Source organism: Palaemon carinicauda, chromosome 13 (assembly GCF_036898095.1).
Source record: "Palaemon carinicauda isolate YSFRI2023 chromosome 13, ASM3689809v2, whole genome shotgun sequence".
NCBI lineage: Eukaryota > Metazoa > Arthropoda > Malacostraca > Decapoda > Palaemonidae > Palaemon > Palaemon carinicauda.
Window position 1 is genome coordinate 139,453,325 of NC_090737.1, and position 17,075 is coordinate 139,470,399.

The following is a 17,075-nucleotide window of genomic DNA, read 5'->3' on the forward strand; positions in this document are numbered from 1 at the left end:
CCAATTTTATGGTGACATACCTGTATTCATCCTGCCTATTTACCTTCAGTATGATTCATCAGGCTTTATTTATTTTTTTATTTTCTTTTTTTTTTGAGTTGTGGTTTTCTTCTGATTCTATATCTCCAACCTTCTTAGATGGTGTTTAATTGCATTTGTATCCTCCATTAAAATATTACACAAGAGGTACTTCTCCATGTAGGAATCATAACCTGATAATTTGCTAATAATCAGCTACAGTAAATAAAAATGGGTTTCCTCTTGATATGTAAATTGAAAAAAGAAACATAAGGCTATATGTTTTTATTTAACAAATGAAATGATAAAATATGTTCTTAATGACCAAAGTCAACCTCACTTCATTACTATAGCCAAGTATTAGGTATTTAAGAGGTTGCTATGTATTTTATAAGTCCATAAATTTCATATATTTATACTTTATATGATAAAGAGCCACAAGTATCCCTTTATCAGATACACTGTACTGTACCTTAGAATTAATTTACTTATTATTGCAAGTGCATTAACATACTTCCTTTGTTAGAAATGTAGAACTTTGAACTTAGTGTCCCTGTAATATCTAGCCTACAAAATTTGTGGTTTTAAGTTGGCAGTTGCCTTCATTGCAAACCATTTTCATTATAAAATTATTTATATTTATTTTACAGGAATATAGTAGAGAGGCCTGTACTCGTAGTCATGAGTGTGGCCATTTATGCGGTGGATTAAAGGGTGAAAGTTCCTGCTTGCCTTGTCTTCATGGTTGTTCCAACATACCATCACTCAAACAGGATGCTGATGATATGTGTATGATCTGCTTTTCTGAGGCACTTTCTGCTGCTCCAGCTATACAGGTACAGTACTACAGGTTATTCTAAACGTTGAATTGTTCCTACACAAATACAAACCATCATCCTAGAGGTTGGTAGTAAGATTTCAGTCCAAAGCTCGATAGCTGTCAAGCGTCTCTTCACTTATGTTTTCAGCTACATCGAGTATGGACATGCTGATGCTCTTTTAAGCAAGCTTTTAATTTTCCTTTTCTTTCAGGAAATGAATTGGGCAGCGTTTAAGTGTCCCTTAAGGACCTAAGGCACCTCATTACCAGTCGTTTCTTCAGAAGTACCTCGGTCACTTGGGAACTTTTCTGTCCTCAAGAAAGGCCTCCAGGCCTTTGCTAGACCTTGGCAGGACCGCCCGCAACTTCCCACTATAACGCAGGCATGCAGCTCTTTAAGTTACCCTTCCAGGTAGTTGGGTGGCGGAAGAAAAGGGTGACATTTTGCAGCGATCAGCCCGCTATTTTCTTACATCCGAGAGTGAGGGGATTTCTTGTTGTGCCCGGGGCAAATCCAGCAGAAGCATAGGGCCAAGCCTTGGGTAGTGCGAGTCCTTCAGGACTCTTACTTATTACCATCTTCAGCCCTTTGCTAGGGGAAGCTCCTCTCAGTAGTGGTAGTCAAGGCTACCACACAGAAAGACCAAAAAGAGGATTGACCTCTTCTTCTCATAGGAGTATCTTCTAACAGTCTGGCAATTCTCGGTATTTCCTCTGAGCCTTTTAGTCACTCTGCAACACACAGCACGTACGGTGGTAGTATTCTTACACCCTTACAAAGCTACAGTATTACTCAACAAAAGCAACGAAGTTGCAAAGGATTTACCATGAAATGACTTTGTATTATATGATTGTACTTAGTCATCTGTTAATGAGCTGTGTACTAAAATGATTATTCATCTAGACATTCTTTCCTCATAAGTTAGGCTTCTTAAATAGTAATAAAACTGTTATAATACAGAGAAGTTTGTGCAGTTTAAGTAGAGATCAAGATTTAATTTGTTGTATTTCATTGTAATAGAAAAAAATTAATACATATTATGATTGATATATTTTATGAAATAAATAAGAATCAGATTTTTAATGAAAAAAAACTTACTCTTGCCAAGTCATAAAACAGCATTTACAGCAAATTTAAGGAATATGTTATAAACAGTATGGTGTTATGTATTAATAATTTTTTATCTTACAGTTGGAATGTGGTCATGTATTCCATGCTCACTGTTGTCGCACTGTCTTAACTCGACGTTGGCCAGGACCTCGTATCACATTTACTTTTTCTTTATGTCCTATCTGTAAGGTGAGTAATTCTAATAGTACGAAACCTATTCCTGCTTATGGATGTGACCTTAAACCTCTGAACTTAATTTCATGCCATTTTCTTATTAAGAATCACTGAGTTTTAGTAAGATCATGAAAATATGCTTTTTCAAAAATGTTGCAAATTCTCTTTCCTGTAAAAGCAATAAAAAGGGACAGCATTGAAGTGCCAATGTTTTAACAAATATGTTGACACATTTTTTTTTTTCAGGTGCAAATGTGTCATTGGGTTTTAACAGAACTTCTTAGCCCAATAGCTGTATTATTTGAGGATGTTCGAAGAAAGGCTCTCATGCGTTTAGAATATGAAGGTTTGCACCGTGCAGAAGCAATTTCAACCCCTGGTGCACGTTATTATAATGAACCAGCTGCTTATGCAATGGATCGTTATGCATACTATGTGTGTTTCAAATGTAATAAGGTAAGATTTTGTTTCAAGTTTAATTTTTATTACCCATCCTGTTTTAATGAAAAAAATATTATTGCTTTGAGCTGTGTTTTTTTGGCTAGAATGTTACAGGCAACATAATTTTAAGTAAATATTTAAACACATGTAGAAATGTTTTCATGATTAATATGCTGTACAAAATAGTTTGAGGAGTTCTACTGTGTCAAGATTCAGACTGCCAACAATTCTCTAAACTTTTGAATGAGATTCAGTTAACCCTTTTACCCCCAAAGGATGTACTGGTACGTTTCACAAAACTCATCCTTTTACCCCCATGGGCGTACTGGTACGTCCTTGCAAAAAACTGCTATTTACATTTTTTTTTTTGCATATTTTTTATGATTTTTTGAGAAACTTCAGGCATTTTCCAAGAGAATGAGACCAAATTAAGGCTGTTAGAGCAATTTAAAAAAAATATACGGCAAAATGTGCTTGAAAAAAAATAACCCCTGTGGGTTAAGGGTTGGAAAGTTCCAAATAGTCTAGGGGGTAAAAAGGTTAACATTTGCTTTAACTTCTGGAGCCTTCGTATCATATAAAATTATGGATAATCCTTAAGTGATAATTACCATAACTAATCATTACTTTTATATTGGTAAGTGGCCAGTGATTTTGTTTAATTTTCAAATCATGTATACTGTATAATCATTGCAGTCAAAATAATTAGTCCATTTTTTTTTTCCCTCAATTTGAATTTGACAACATTCAAAGACAAAATTCCCTTGAACCATGTATTTTATATTGCTATAAAATTTACCCTTTGAAATATTACCAGATTCATAGTTGAAACAATATGTATTAACGAAATATTTATAATAGTAAAATAAAAATATCAGAAGAAAGCTATCGAGATGTTTATTGCTGGCCATTCTGGCCATTTTAGCATACACAGGGAAGGATCTGAAATTGAAGCTTCATATTTTATAGGCATATTATGGTGGTGAAGCACGTTGTGATGTGGAAGCCGGTCTTGGTGATGATTACGACCCAAGAGAGCTTGTATGCGGCGCCTGTTCTGATGTATCACGGGCTCAGATGTGCCCAAAACACGGTACAGACTTCCTAGAATACAAGTGCCGTTACTGCTGCTCTGTTGCTGTGTTCTTCTGTTTTGGCACAACTCATTTTTGTAATGCTTGTCACGATGACTTTCAACGTGTGACAAATATCCCTAAAGCTGAACTTCCACATTGTCCAGCAGGTAAGATTTTCATCTGTAAAGCAATTCCATGTGTAGTTAGAAAGGTTTTAGTGAAAAAAATTTCAGTGAATACAAAAATGATTGTTCATACAAAGTATAAACCATTTCCCTACTAGAACCTAATATTAGTTAGTACGTTTTTTTTACTCTATAATATACTAGTGATTTATTAAGGATGCAGGTAGATTTTCTAAGCAAAATAACTAAAGAATAGCATAAATCAAACTATTCTCCTAAAAAAAGGGCTAAATTAGTTTTATGCTTCTAACCAAAGCAGGGCCCAGTAGGACAAATTCCTTACCGATTTTTTCATATGACCCATCTTGATTGTTTAACAGCAGCTTCTTCATTTGGCATTTGCCCTTTTTTTCCTTAAAGCAATCTTCTACTTTGCCATTCAGTTGTCTTAACTGTCCTTTTGGATCTTCAATGTTGCTGTGGCCTTTTGGATCTTCATTGTTGCTGTCTATAACGGCTTTCTGCTAATATTTTTGCTTTCCTCAATTGCTCTGCAGCATTCACCATCTGCTTTTCTTATGGTTTCTTCCAAATTATTCCACTGGGCACATCGTTTCCTTCATTTTTGTCTTCATTGTCATAGAGTTAGAATTTGGAAACCGTTTACTAGTTAGAAACCTTTACATGTGTCTTCATCTTTCAATTTTTCCTCATCGAATCTTTTACATTACTCTATGGGTACTGATCTTTTAGTTGATAGTTTAGCTTTAATCTTTATGCATTGGTAGTTGTCTGTGCTGCAATGAGCTCCTCTGTAGTTCCCGACATTTTGGAATACTCCTGTAAGCTTCAATTTACAAGTATGGGATCTTTACGATTGTTATTTTCTGCATTATTTGCATTATTTGTGCATATCTTGTGTGGGAAGATAGTTCCACCAATAACCATGCACTAGTAAGTGCAAATAATGCTAACCTTGATCTGTTATCATTTCATTGTTGTATAGGCACCAATTGCTGGTGAATATTCCTCAGTATTTCTTCCAATTTTGGCATTGAGATACCTGTGGCAAGAACTATGTCATGCCTTGGGATGTTGTCTAGGGTTCGTAGTAGATTGTTGTAGAATATATCTTTTCCACCATCAGTGTTATCTTCTGTAGGAGCATATACTCCAAAAATTGTGGTTTTAAACCAATTTGTCTATTCTGTTGCTTAGGGTCTATTCATTAACTGATCTGCAATCCGGGAAAGTTTTTCTTGCTTTCTCTTGACGGACAGAAGCCGATGGCCTGGTGGAGACCATCTGATTGGTCACTGTATAGAATTGAGTATTTATCAATTTACTTTCAACAATCTTAGTTCACCGAACTTTTTGTAGCACTCAATAGAATCTTCATAGTTTTTTTTTTTTTTAGCTCTTCCACCAGTATTCTTGCATTCCAGCTCTGTATGAAAATTATACATTTCATATCAGTTAAAAAGGATCTTCAAGAGATTTGAAATTTTCCTTGGGATTTTTTTCGCTGGTCATTATCAGATAATCTGTCCATTCTTATCCTTTCTTAGCCTTTGATTGCCCACAAGCAAATTAAGAGCTACCTGCTGACTGTCTCTCAGAGATAAGTAGGTAGTTGTAAGCTTGCTCTTAAGTGAAGGTATCAGGTACCTGGTCATTGCCTAACTGTCACAGATGCTGTAAAATTCCTGGAAACAAGGGAGCTCTTGCAATTTTTGAGGGCATTTGTCAATAATTGGTACATTGGCTTTTGTTTGCAGTATTCTACTTTTTTCGCCATGCTGTAGCTGTTTCCTATGAGGGATTCTGATACTGATAAGTGCTTCTCATGCTTTGGCATTGGGTAGTGTCCTTAGAGTGGTTTATCATAATAGGAAGTCAGCAGTGCAGTTCCTTTCCCTATGAAGGTACTTGATCTAGAATTTAAATTGCACGATTTTCTCCAATTCTAAATAGCCAGGAGTTCATGTCTGCCAGTGCCAGTCCACAATAGTTTTCCTGGACTAACTCGATTTGATGTAAACTTCCACAGACGTTATCAACTTTCTTGGAAGAATGTAAGGGGAGCTTTAGGTACCATGTCTAAGGATGCTAGGGTGTGATGTCCACCATTACTATTCTTGTGCACCATTCTGTTGACTCCCCAGGAGGTACATGTTGGATGGCATCTCTCCTGCCGTCTTCATTTCCTCTTCGCAGTACGTCAGCTCTAACATGGATATGTGGTATGTGTATGTGATGACTGCAGGTGTCTTGTGGATCTGATCTGCTTTTCATATCACCGGCAGAGTTTCCTGGAAGTGATAAAGGTTGAAGATGAAAAATGTCACAGCAGCCACTCTCCCAGTCAGGGACCATTAACCCTACAAGATAAAAATAACTAAAGAATAAATCCCTTTTATTTTTAGCTAATTTTATTTTCTTATTGGTAGAATTCAACAGAAAATTATTAGAAGTCAACAGTCACCATAATATACATAAGTTCTCTAAGAAAGTCGAGCATCTTAGCTTAATGAGGGAAAAGTATATCTGAAAAATGTACCTGCATCTTTAATATCAGCAGGATTACTAAGATGGTGGTTAATCTCATATTTGGTGATAGGTGGTTCTGTATTCATTAGGGCTTTCAGATAGGCTAAGTCATTGGAACCTTTGTATGAATATGCAAGTCTTAAAAATCAACTTGTCCAAGCAGTCAGATTTCCATTACATAGCTACATGACGTATTTATATTTTCAGTCCGATTCTAAGAATTTGATGTGTGCAAAGCTGTTTACTTTTTGCATTTAAAAAGACCACTGTAAATTCATTATCTTTTCAGGGCCAAGAGCACAACAGTTAGATGGAGAAGAATGCCCTCTTCATGTTCAGCATCCCCCTACTGGAGAAGAATTTGCATTAGGCTGTGGAGTTTGTCGAAATGCTCATACATTCTAATCCTAATCTTTTAATGATTGTGATATATCAAAAATTAAAACATTTCAGTGAGTTGTTACGCTCATGCTTTTTAATCTCTAATTTATTTATTATCATTGTGATGTATAAATTTTAGTGTACCTTTTTATGTAATGAGGGAGTTATTAATTTTAAAGATAAAAAAATTATTTCATTTTTGACCTACCGACTCGCACTGATTTTAAATGTGTGAGATAAGTATTGAGATTACAGATTTTTAACTTATCAAAAGCTACATATTTTTGTGCATTTTGGTAACCACGAAGATGTTACAGTATGAATTATATATAATTGAGATTGACCCAATGTATGAATAAAGGAAGTTAGATATGAGTATGATGTATTTATTTATTATACAAATAAATACACAGTTGCAGTTGAGGAGATATTGAATATTATTCCTTATAACAGACCTTTCATGTTTGGAAGTGGTAGCCATTTAAGTACTAAAGTACTGAAGATGGTCAACCATTTAATGGCACATATATTATTTTACATTAAAAGTATCTTGATAGCATGTCCATGTAATAGGCTGAAGACAGCAAAGCCTTAGAAGAAATTACTACCATTGATGAAAATGAAAATGCAAGTTAAAAAGAGGCAAGGTACAAAAATATCCCTGTCTTATTTATAGGACAAATGCCATCAGCCTTCAGGATGATGACACAATATTCTATAATTTAACGGAGTGAAACTAGCAGTGACGAGGTAAATTCAAGTGATATACCACAAAATCAACTCTTATCCCATTAACATGGTTCCCTTACAGTCTAAAACAAATAATTTCCCAATGTCTATTAAGAGCGAGTGTACAAATCTAATACTGTGCAAATAGTTTGAAGTTGCAAAATAAATTAGGTAATTGTTCGCTTCAGGCATATTAGTAAACTGCAAAACATTTAACATACGATCTTAATTCACAAGTTGGGTACTACTTAATGCAGTATTAAGAGCTGCTGATAAAAAACAAATTTGGAAAGTAATTTGTACTTTACAAACTACACAAATCCAAGTCCTTTAATAGGGGTAAGAATTTAGCAAAGAATGTTCTAACACAGTAATTTAGTACCTGGCAGGTTTAGGGTATGCGCCTTCCACGTTCCAGGTATAGCAACTCTCTATTTGCCCTTAACCTAAGACTTGTGAGGTGGTTGAGGTGGGTAGCGTAACTTTTTAAATTTGTGAACTGTTCCTACACAAATACAGACCATCATTCTTTAATAGGAGACTTATCTGTAACAAAGCAGAAGGCCATGGCTGATATACTACTAACTTGGGAAAGGTCAATGCACTCAAGTCCAGCGGAGGAGCAAAAAATGAATCCTGTCAACCTCTTAATAACATGAGCATGAATATGTCCCAGATGTTGGGCTAGGTACCAGGAGACTGACAGGTGGTTATAGAAGAACCTTCATCCCTAAAGATGTGATGTCCGAATGTATGGTCATTTATGAGAATTGGGAGGACGGGGAAATACAAACTGCTGTAAATTAAAGTTACTCATTCGTATGGCTTACCTGTCTCTAGTGCCTAGTCCAGAAAGGGGGGAAGAAACAAGAAGACAGCCAGACAGACAGTATTTACCTCCAACTCTAGTCTTACATTGCACCCGCTATCTTGAGTGGGGTTTACACACTCGGACGGTTTGTCGAACCCGGTTGACGAAGCTGCTTGTCAAACGGTTCGAAGAGTGGAGTCTGCTACAAATGCAAAAGGATTGTGGACAATAAAGCCCCACCCACAAAAGTCAGGCGAGAACAGAGTTTCTTCGAGCGTGTTCGACAACCGAATACCCCATTCACACGTTCGAACATCACTTCAAACACTTGTCTGTCAAACCGTTCGACCATGTAAACCCGCCTTTCGACAAGATGTTTTTTGTTCCGTGAGATTGCTAGGCTACCTTACACAACTTGCTGAGCAGCTATCACCAGACCAAGGGTAAAGGTATCAAAGAACCTGTAGATATACCCCAGAAGACAGTGGACAGTTAAGATTGTTTGGCATTTCAAGACTCCAGATTTTGCACTACCAACAAGTTTTTCCTGAAGACTAGCATGGAACTGATACCCCTGGAAGGACCTTCTAAATTCTTTCAGTGCAGGGTAGGCACGTCTAATTGTTTCATGAAACCACGTTCTTGGATATCTACTTCTTCACCTTATGAGTGCTGAGAATACACTACTAATTTGACCTGAAGTGTTTTCTTTAGGTAGCACTGCAGCATCGTCATAGGAAATGATACCATTTTACTCCGAGAGATGAAGGGACCATGAGTCTGGTGCCATAGTCAACGATCTCCTAGGACTCCTCCCCTCACGAGAAGGAGACCGATTATGTACTTCAGTGGGTTCTTTCTTCCCTTTGGAGTACTGTATCCATGAACAGGACTGAGAATGGTACAGGGGCAACACTTAGCAAAGAAAGAAGGAACTGACAAATGACACTCGCTCCCATTTGGAGGGTGAGCTGCCTCTAGCTCTTGTACCTTCTGAGACCAAAGGCACATAAGATGCCGTACTCTATGAGGGGAGAGGAAGAGAGCATGGCACTAAACGACAAACAGGTGCATCGTGAGAGTGCCTATCTGGGTGGAGGAGAACCTTGCCAAACATCGCTTGAACGCGATGAGGCCTCTCTATACTCAGATGAGCGCTGAGAATGGTCATCGGATGTCACCTGTTCCAGATCCCCGTTTGTGGATGCCTTGGTATAGTGAAGGATGATCACAAGTCACACAGACTGGTCACGTCGCGAGAAGAAAGGTCTCAATACATAGCCGTTTCTTGCAATGACGGAAGGTCTCATCTTGTTTGACGTTGGGAAGGAACATGTGAATGATGGTCAGAATACCTAGAGAAGCTCAAATCGAGGTCATGAAGCAAAGAAGCAAGGGATCCGGTTGATTGGTGTTAGATCGCATGGTGATCTAAGGCTCTGAGTTCGAACGCGAGTAGACCAGGCAGGCCGTAACCGATCACATACTGACCGAGTGCGTGAGGACCAGTCTAATGGTAACCAAACACAATATAACGAGTCACACTCAGAACCATGATCTACTTTTCTCCAACATGCAGGGAAGCTCGTTGCTAAGCCGAGCAAGGAAAATAATCGTTAGTTCCTTCTCTACCATAGGGAAACCTATGCAGGGGCAGTTGTCTTCAAATGTGAAACCTAGAGTCACATGAACCTCTAGAAAGAGGAGAATGAGGGTGAAACCCAATGTACCAACCAGCAGTGCACATACAATACTATGTCCTGTGCAAGCCTGAACACTAGTAGCAGGAGCATAGGCTCCTGTACCCCACACCGCTTCGGTACTAGACCACCCATCCCACACTTACATGGGGAAAAATCAGTCAAATTCTCAAGAGACTTACAGTAACCTCTTCTTGGGGTGGCAGGCGTCACATCTGAAGACTCCTCGAAAGCAAGGTAAAAGACACAGAAGAGCCGGGGGGTGGGAAGTGAAATCATAGGCTTCAATTCTGTCTTACCTGACTTAAAAGATATTAATAATTTCTAGGCCAACAGTGACGAAACTGGGGCGGGAGAAAACACAGGATCCTTCCCAGCAGCAAGCAAGAACTGGTCAATGGTCACCATGACACATCACTCCTCTGTAGGTTGAACAGTTTAAGGGCAGACTTCAACATACCGGTGCCAGCTAGCATCTCGAGAAACTTCTCCGCCAACGGGATACCATCGATACACAAGGAAGGCTATAACTTCCACAGATCCAGGTCATCGCAAACGTCTTTGTCAGGCAGCACAGAAATGAAAGCACTTTGAGATAAAGTTAGAGGAGTATTCCCTTCATTGGGAAGGAGATACTTCGGTTCCCTTCAAAACATGGTGGGGTCTTCTCCTTTCTTACTAATTTCTCCGGAAGAAACAGCCCAAGAGGAACCCGAAAGATGCAGTAGCGTTAGAACTACTAAAAGAGAAGGAGCTATAAACATGCTTCAGCATTAGATTAGGTGTTGCATGTTTTGAGCCCAAAAAATCCCTCTTAGACTTCAAATTTTTCTTCACGAACTCAGCCCATTGCAGAGGCAGCCATACCCTACACTCGTCCTAGGGGAATAACTGGAAGCAGTCAAGGCTCTTGAAAAAATTACAAAGTTAATGGGGATCCACACAAGGATTGTTCATAAACCTGCCCCTTTTGCAGCCAGGTTTCCCAGGGTACATAAATAACAAACTCAATTTACAAAGAAATCAAAAGATAAAACAGCCAAATCTAGAGGCAGCAGAGAAGTTTGTGTGTACTGAACTACGGCTGAAGTCAAAGTGAGGGTTACTCTACCTGGCACTTAATAAGGGTATGACTTCGCAACACTGAAATAGCTGTTAAAACTTTTAACAATGTGATTAAAGTTGGTGAGTGAAGGGTATGCACCACTATACAATCAGCAGTTTGTATTTAACAACAAATAGAGCCGTTTCTAAGCCACTGCAGGACAAAGACCTCAGACATGTCAATGTCTAGGGTTTTGTCAATTTTCATCACCACACTGGCCAATTGCAGATTGGTAATGGTGGCATACTTTGATCTGATCGCTCATAGTATGGATGTCCCTGACTAAAGATTTTCTGATCATGGCGACAGGCAAACCCTTTCACCGTGTTATGGTAGCACCACACAAAAGGTTTGCATTCATGTAGGAACAAATGTTTACTTCAATTTAACTACCTGGGATGCATGCTGAATATAACATTTCCATGGAAGGAAAGACAGCAGTACTTGGGCAAAATACAAAGTTTAACATATGTCAACTACCTTACAAAAATAAACCTTTCAAAAGAAACCAGTAGGCCTTCGACTTATGTTTGATGCAAACCAAATCCTGGTACTGTACTTAAAAACTACAATATAAAAGCTTGTCTGAATGAGGATAGCAATTGAAGAAGACTAACTATCACAGTACTTACAACCCCAAATAGATTTCTACCTAGGTTGAAACAAAGAATTACGAAATAAGGCCTAAATCATACTCACTCCCTCACTAAAGTTAATGTCCACAGAAAATAAACGGCTTTGAAATTTTCCCTACTGTTATTAATAATTTAAACTTGACTTCGTTTAAATAATGTGATACAAAAGCAGAAGAGTAACACCATTGGGCTGCATTTAAAACTTTCTCCAACTATAAATTTTCAAAGTAGTAGCTACTGCTATAATAAGAGATTTCACTTTCAAATCTGGTATATAATTTTCATAAAATTGTTCTGTTAAATAATTTTCATAAAACTTCATGAGCATCCATAGTAAGGTTCTTCACAGAAAGTCTTACAAAATAAAGAGATCCCGAGAAAGCGACATCAAAAGGCCGCATACACACCCGTAAGGGAGCGTCAATGGATGAGAGAAAAACCAACAAGGTTATTAAATGAACGTGTGTCGCTAATTAGAAATCCCAAACCGACAAATATAATACTCAAAAGCTCAAAGGCTCCAACAAGTAAAGTAGCCCAGTGAGGAAAGTAAGAAAGGGAATAACAAATAAATTACATTTAAGAATTGAAGAAATATAAAACATTTTAAGATCAGTTACATGAAAATAGATCAGTCATATACAAACGATAAAACGAGTTATGTCAACCTGCTCAACAGAAAAGCATTTACAGAAAGTCTGAACTTCTGAAGTTCCAATGCTTAAACTGCTAGAAGATTATTACACAATCTGGTTAGCTGGAATAAAACTTCTAGAATAATACATAGTACTGAGCCTTATGTTGGAGAAGGCATGGCTCTTAGAATTAACTACATATCTAGTACTAAGTATAGGATGGAACAGTTTTGGAAGATCCGAGTGCAATGGATGATATGAATTATCAAAACCTTGTGTAACATGCATAAAGAATTAACTGAATAACTGTGCCAGAGATTAATATACAGACCAGGAATAAGAAATTTAATAGACTAAGTTTCTATCCAACAAATTATGGTAAGAGCCAGCAGCTGAAAATCAACATGTGAAAAATACTCAAAATAAGGTAAAATGAAATAATTATAACATTTCCTAAGAAAAGACTGACCACTGAAAATCTTAAGACTTTCTCAGTAAACAATTTTTTTGTACAATTGAAGAATATAGAAATCAATTGTGTTTCTTAAAAGTAAATTTGCAATCCAGAAATCATACATAGAATCTTAAATAAGTTGTATATAGTTAGAGAGATTGCCTATGCAAAGATCCAGATGCTAAGGAATCACTGTCCTTAACCTACTTACAATCATACCGAGTTTCGTTTGGGTTCAATTTCAAGCGAAGTAACAGATTGCAGAGAGTAGTTGCTGATGGACATGACGCAATAGTGACTATAGAAATGTAATATCTGGTGTTCCTGAGGGTAGGGTTCTTGGGCTTGATAGAGATCTAGCTAGAATTATTGATAGGTGCAAAATGCACCCATCAATAATTCTAGCTAGATCTCTATCAAGGCCAAGAACACTACCCTCAGGAACACCAGATATTACATTTCTATAGTCACTATTGTGTTATGTCCATCAACAACTACTCTCTGCAATCTATTACTTCAAAATTCAATAATAATTTATAAAAAAGACCCACCAATTCCCATCTGCTTTAGTTTAAAAATAAGGGCTTCATGATTAACATAGTCAAAGTCAGCACTAAAATCAAGGCCAATCATACAAACTTTCTGACTACAATCAAGAGATTTCTGTACAGCATTGGAGATTGTAACAAGAGCAGGCCTTTGCAAAACCCAAACTGCAAATAAGGGAAAAAATTATTACCTTCAGCAAACCAAATAAGACATTTTACAAAGACATTTAAAAACTTTATATAATATGGAAGTTATGGAAATTGGGTAGTAATTAGTGTAGCTAGAGCTACCACAAACACATTTACCCGATGAAGTAACATTACCAATTTTCCAACTAGCGCAAAAAGAACCTTTTCTAACTTGCAAAAAATAACGGACAACGTAGGAGCTAATAAATCGGCTGCCTTTCAAAAAACAAAAGGAAAATTAACATTTGGTTCTATTCCATTTGCATCAAGGTCCAGTAAGAGCATTTTAGATTTCCCATGACTGAAAAGCTAAACTAGTTAGTTAGCTTCAGGAAAACAAGAATAAGGAAGATCAAATTTCTCATTACTCTGCTCACGGTCAAACACCAGCTAAAAGGGTTACCTTTACCTTTGAACGGTGAGTCTACAAGAGTGCAGATTTAAGGTTAGGCCAACATTTATGTTTCTGAGAAAGGGGTCTTGTAGGTTCGAGTATGCTTGAGGTGCACTCGGGTACACTATTCTATCTTATTTCTCTTCTTATTTTGTTGAAGTTTTTATAGTTTACATATGAAATACTTATTCTAATTCTTGTTATTGTTCTTAAATATTTCATGCTAATTGTTAATTAATTCTCTTATTTCCTTGTTTCCTTTTTCACTGGGCTGTTTTCCCTGTTGGAGAACCTGGGCTTATAGCATCCTGCTTTTCCAATTAGGGTTGTAGCTTAGCAAGTAATAATAATAATAATAATAATAATAATAATAATAATAATAATAATAATAATAATAATCTGATTAGACCTTGAGTACACTTTAAAAGCTCTAAGTGGACAAAGAGATTCTCATCACGGTCATTTCTTAAAACCTTTTGTGGGAAAAGGGGAAATACACATTGTTGTAACTTTTACACTCAAAATTCACTTTAAGCTCTGAAGCTTGGCAAAGGTGAAATAAATGCACCCTTTTGGTTGAAGCCCACTATGTGAAGCAAATGCAAGAAGAAATAGGGCTTTAACAGAATCTTGAAAGAAAGTTTATCCAAACGCCCAAACTAAGGTCCTCTTAAATATAGCACAGGTTCTAAATTCCATCTGACTATTTGTAGCTAGGTTTCCAATACAGTACATCAATGTTCTCATTGGAAACTTCCAATATATTTTTACCATCTAAATGGTATTTCCTTCTTTGACTATATCAAAGTGAATACACACTGCGTGGCCATGCCCCTGACCTAGGGTGGAAAACCTCACTTCCCGGGCCAAGCCACATTCCGATTAAGGAACAAAATTTTCTTTCTCCTCCCCAGTACACAACATACAGAGCCTAATGAGCACTTGTAGGAGTAAAAGAGAGTCCTTCTTAAAAAAGGGGGAGGGAAGGAACCAAAGTGCTCCTTCAACTTTAACTTTGGAGTATTCCCTTCACAAGATCCCAGAGAATTTAAGGATTCATTCTCGTCTTCCTTAAATTCCACCATGATCAACACTCGGCATGGGGGGGAGACCGCGAATTCATGCCCATCTAGAGAGTACATGGAGATCTAGACCCCCTGGATATGAATTCTCCACAAGTCTTACATTTTCTGGGGCATTTTCGCAAGTCACATGTCTTACACTGCATTGCAAGAAGTGCGCTAAACAAACACATCAAACAAGATCAAGCAAAAATATCCAACTGCAAGAAACAGGCCGGACAGCAACAGCAGTACAGTACATCCTCTCGCTAAGCAACTCGAGTCAATAATGGCCTGCCCGTCCAGCAGGTCAGCCTTACCCATCCACCTGTCACTACCCAACTACCTTTTTAACAACTAAGTTGAAATATCTCCTATTTCCAAGACCTCAGGTTTATTTTGGAGTAAAAGGCAAATAATGGATAATGACCAAATCCAAGCCTAACTCAATTGTTGAAATGTACTGGGACAAAATGGAAAAAGTATCTCTGATATTTTCACGTTATCTTCATCAAGGGAGTAAGCAAGGATGACCGATTATATTAACCCTTGGGCTTTTTAGGGTTTTGACCTCGAGTAGAATGAGGGAACAACAGCCATAGCCACAGTCTAAGAGATGTTCTAAGGTAACCACAAAAAGCTCCCAGAAAACACACCCACACTTGGTAATAGCTGAAAGAAAACCGACAGCAATAGTTCACATTCACCAGCTACCATCGAGTAAAAATCTTTTTACATAAACAATGTATCCTCATCAGAACATATACAGAATGGTTGTACATGATCAGCTGTGTGAGGGACACTATACGACTTGCTTGCATGACATTAAAATACTGTATGATTTATATCCCTCTGGATCAGGTTAGGCTCAGTGGAGAATTGTTAATACCAGCCACACTAGGTTGGGTTAAATAAGGCTGACCAAGAGCCAATGTAGAATGGCGGACGCAGTCTATGGTGCAATAGACGGTGCTCGCCTTTAAAACAATTACTGTCGCAGGCAACTGTTGTAAAAAAAAAAAAATCTCATGGATACAACCTACCTCACAGTACCCACACCAAACCTGAAGCCATGTTGCTAGTTCCATGGGGCTAGAGAGTAGGGTAAATGTATAATAGTGTACTTTAATTTCTAGCCCAAAACAATAACCATACTGTATATTTTTCCTACTTATTATCTTCCGTTTTATCAATTTCTGACCATGAATATTGGAGCAAACCAACAGTTCATGAGTTTTCCAAACCATCCCCAATATGACAAATTCGTAGGTAATTTGTATTTTTCCTAACTATACAAACCTTAGCTATTTAATATGGGTAATTACTTTCGGCGTAGCTGAAATGACGAGCCATTAGAATTTTAACTAGGGTTTACTACCCCACCGCTAGTTAGCGTGGGGTAGGGAGGGTAGCTTGCTAAACCCACCCCCCACCCCTCACACACACCTGTGCTGAGCTCACTTTGCTTAGAGGTAGGACTGCCGGGTAAGTTTGATTAAATAGCTAAGGTTTGTATAGTTAGGAAAAATACAAATTACCTACAAATTTGTCATTTGTTCCGTAACTGAAATACAAACCACGCTATTAAATATGGGTGACTCACCCCTTAGGAAGGGTGGTAAGTCCCAGCCAGTACTGGCTTTTGGCTTTGCCCGGGAACTCAGTATCTGAGTGTGTCAGCACTCAACAATAAGGAGTCCCTGCACCTCGCTAGCACCTTGCTGCGCAAGGGCTGCGGCCTACGTAAGCTGTGTGGGAAGGTCTGAAGAGTGGTGACTCGTCCTATGAAGTTGACCCGTAGTCCTTTAGATGGAAACTTTAGGCTAGGACTCTCCCAATACCACCTCGTCAGGGTATGGGGATGTGACAGTATTAGCTTAATACTAGGAACACAAGGAAACATGGTTTACTTGCAGTGGTTTGAGGTCAGCTGTGCAGAGAACCCAGGATGCTGCTTTCCCCAAGAGAGGGGAGGATGAAGAAAAGAATAAGGGCCAGACAAACCTTTTCATTAATGCTGACTAAAACTGGGTAACAATGCCCTCAACCTTCTGCTACTTGTCCATTAAGGAGCCTGAGGTTTAAACCAGCTATTGTGCAGCCACCACAGGGCCGATA

The 17,075-nt window shown here is 38.0% G+C and overlaps 1 protein-coding gene across 12 annotated transcripts in view; it reads left to right on the top strand.

Moving 5' to 3' along the window:
• The window catches only part of hiw (highwire), a 171,481-nt gene extending 164,364 nt beyond the window's left edge, over window positions 1-7,117 (top strand). For all 12 annotated transcript variants that reach the window (XM_068385984.1, XM_068385985.1, XM_068385986.1 and 9 more), the window contains 5 exons: window positions 669-854; window positions 2,031-2,138; window positions 2,370-2,579; window positions 3,534-3,807; window positions 6,605-7,117. In XM_068385984.1, coding sequence (XP_068242085.1) covers window positions 669-854; window positions 2,031-2,138; window positions 2,370-2,579; window positions 3,534-3,807; window positions 6,605-6,720 — 894 coding nt within the window. In that variant the 3' untranslated portion in view covers window positions 6,721-7,117. The remainder of the gene's footprint in view (window positions 1-668; window positions 855-2,030; window positions 2,139-2,369; window positions 2,580-3,533; window positions 3,808-6,604) is intronic.
• The last annotated feature ends 9,958 nt before the right edge of the window (window positions 7,118-17,075 follow it).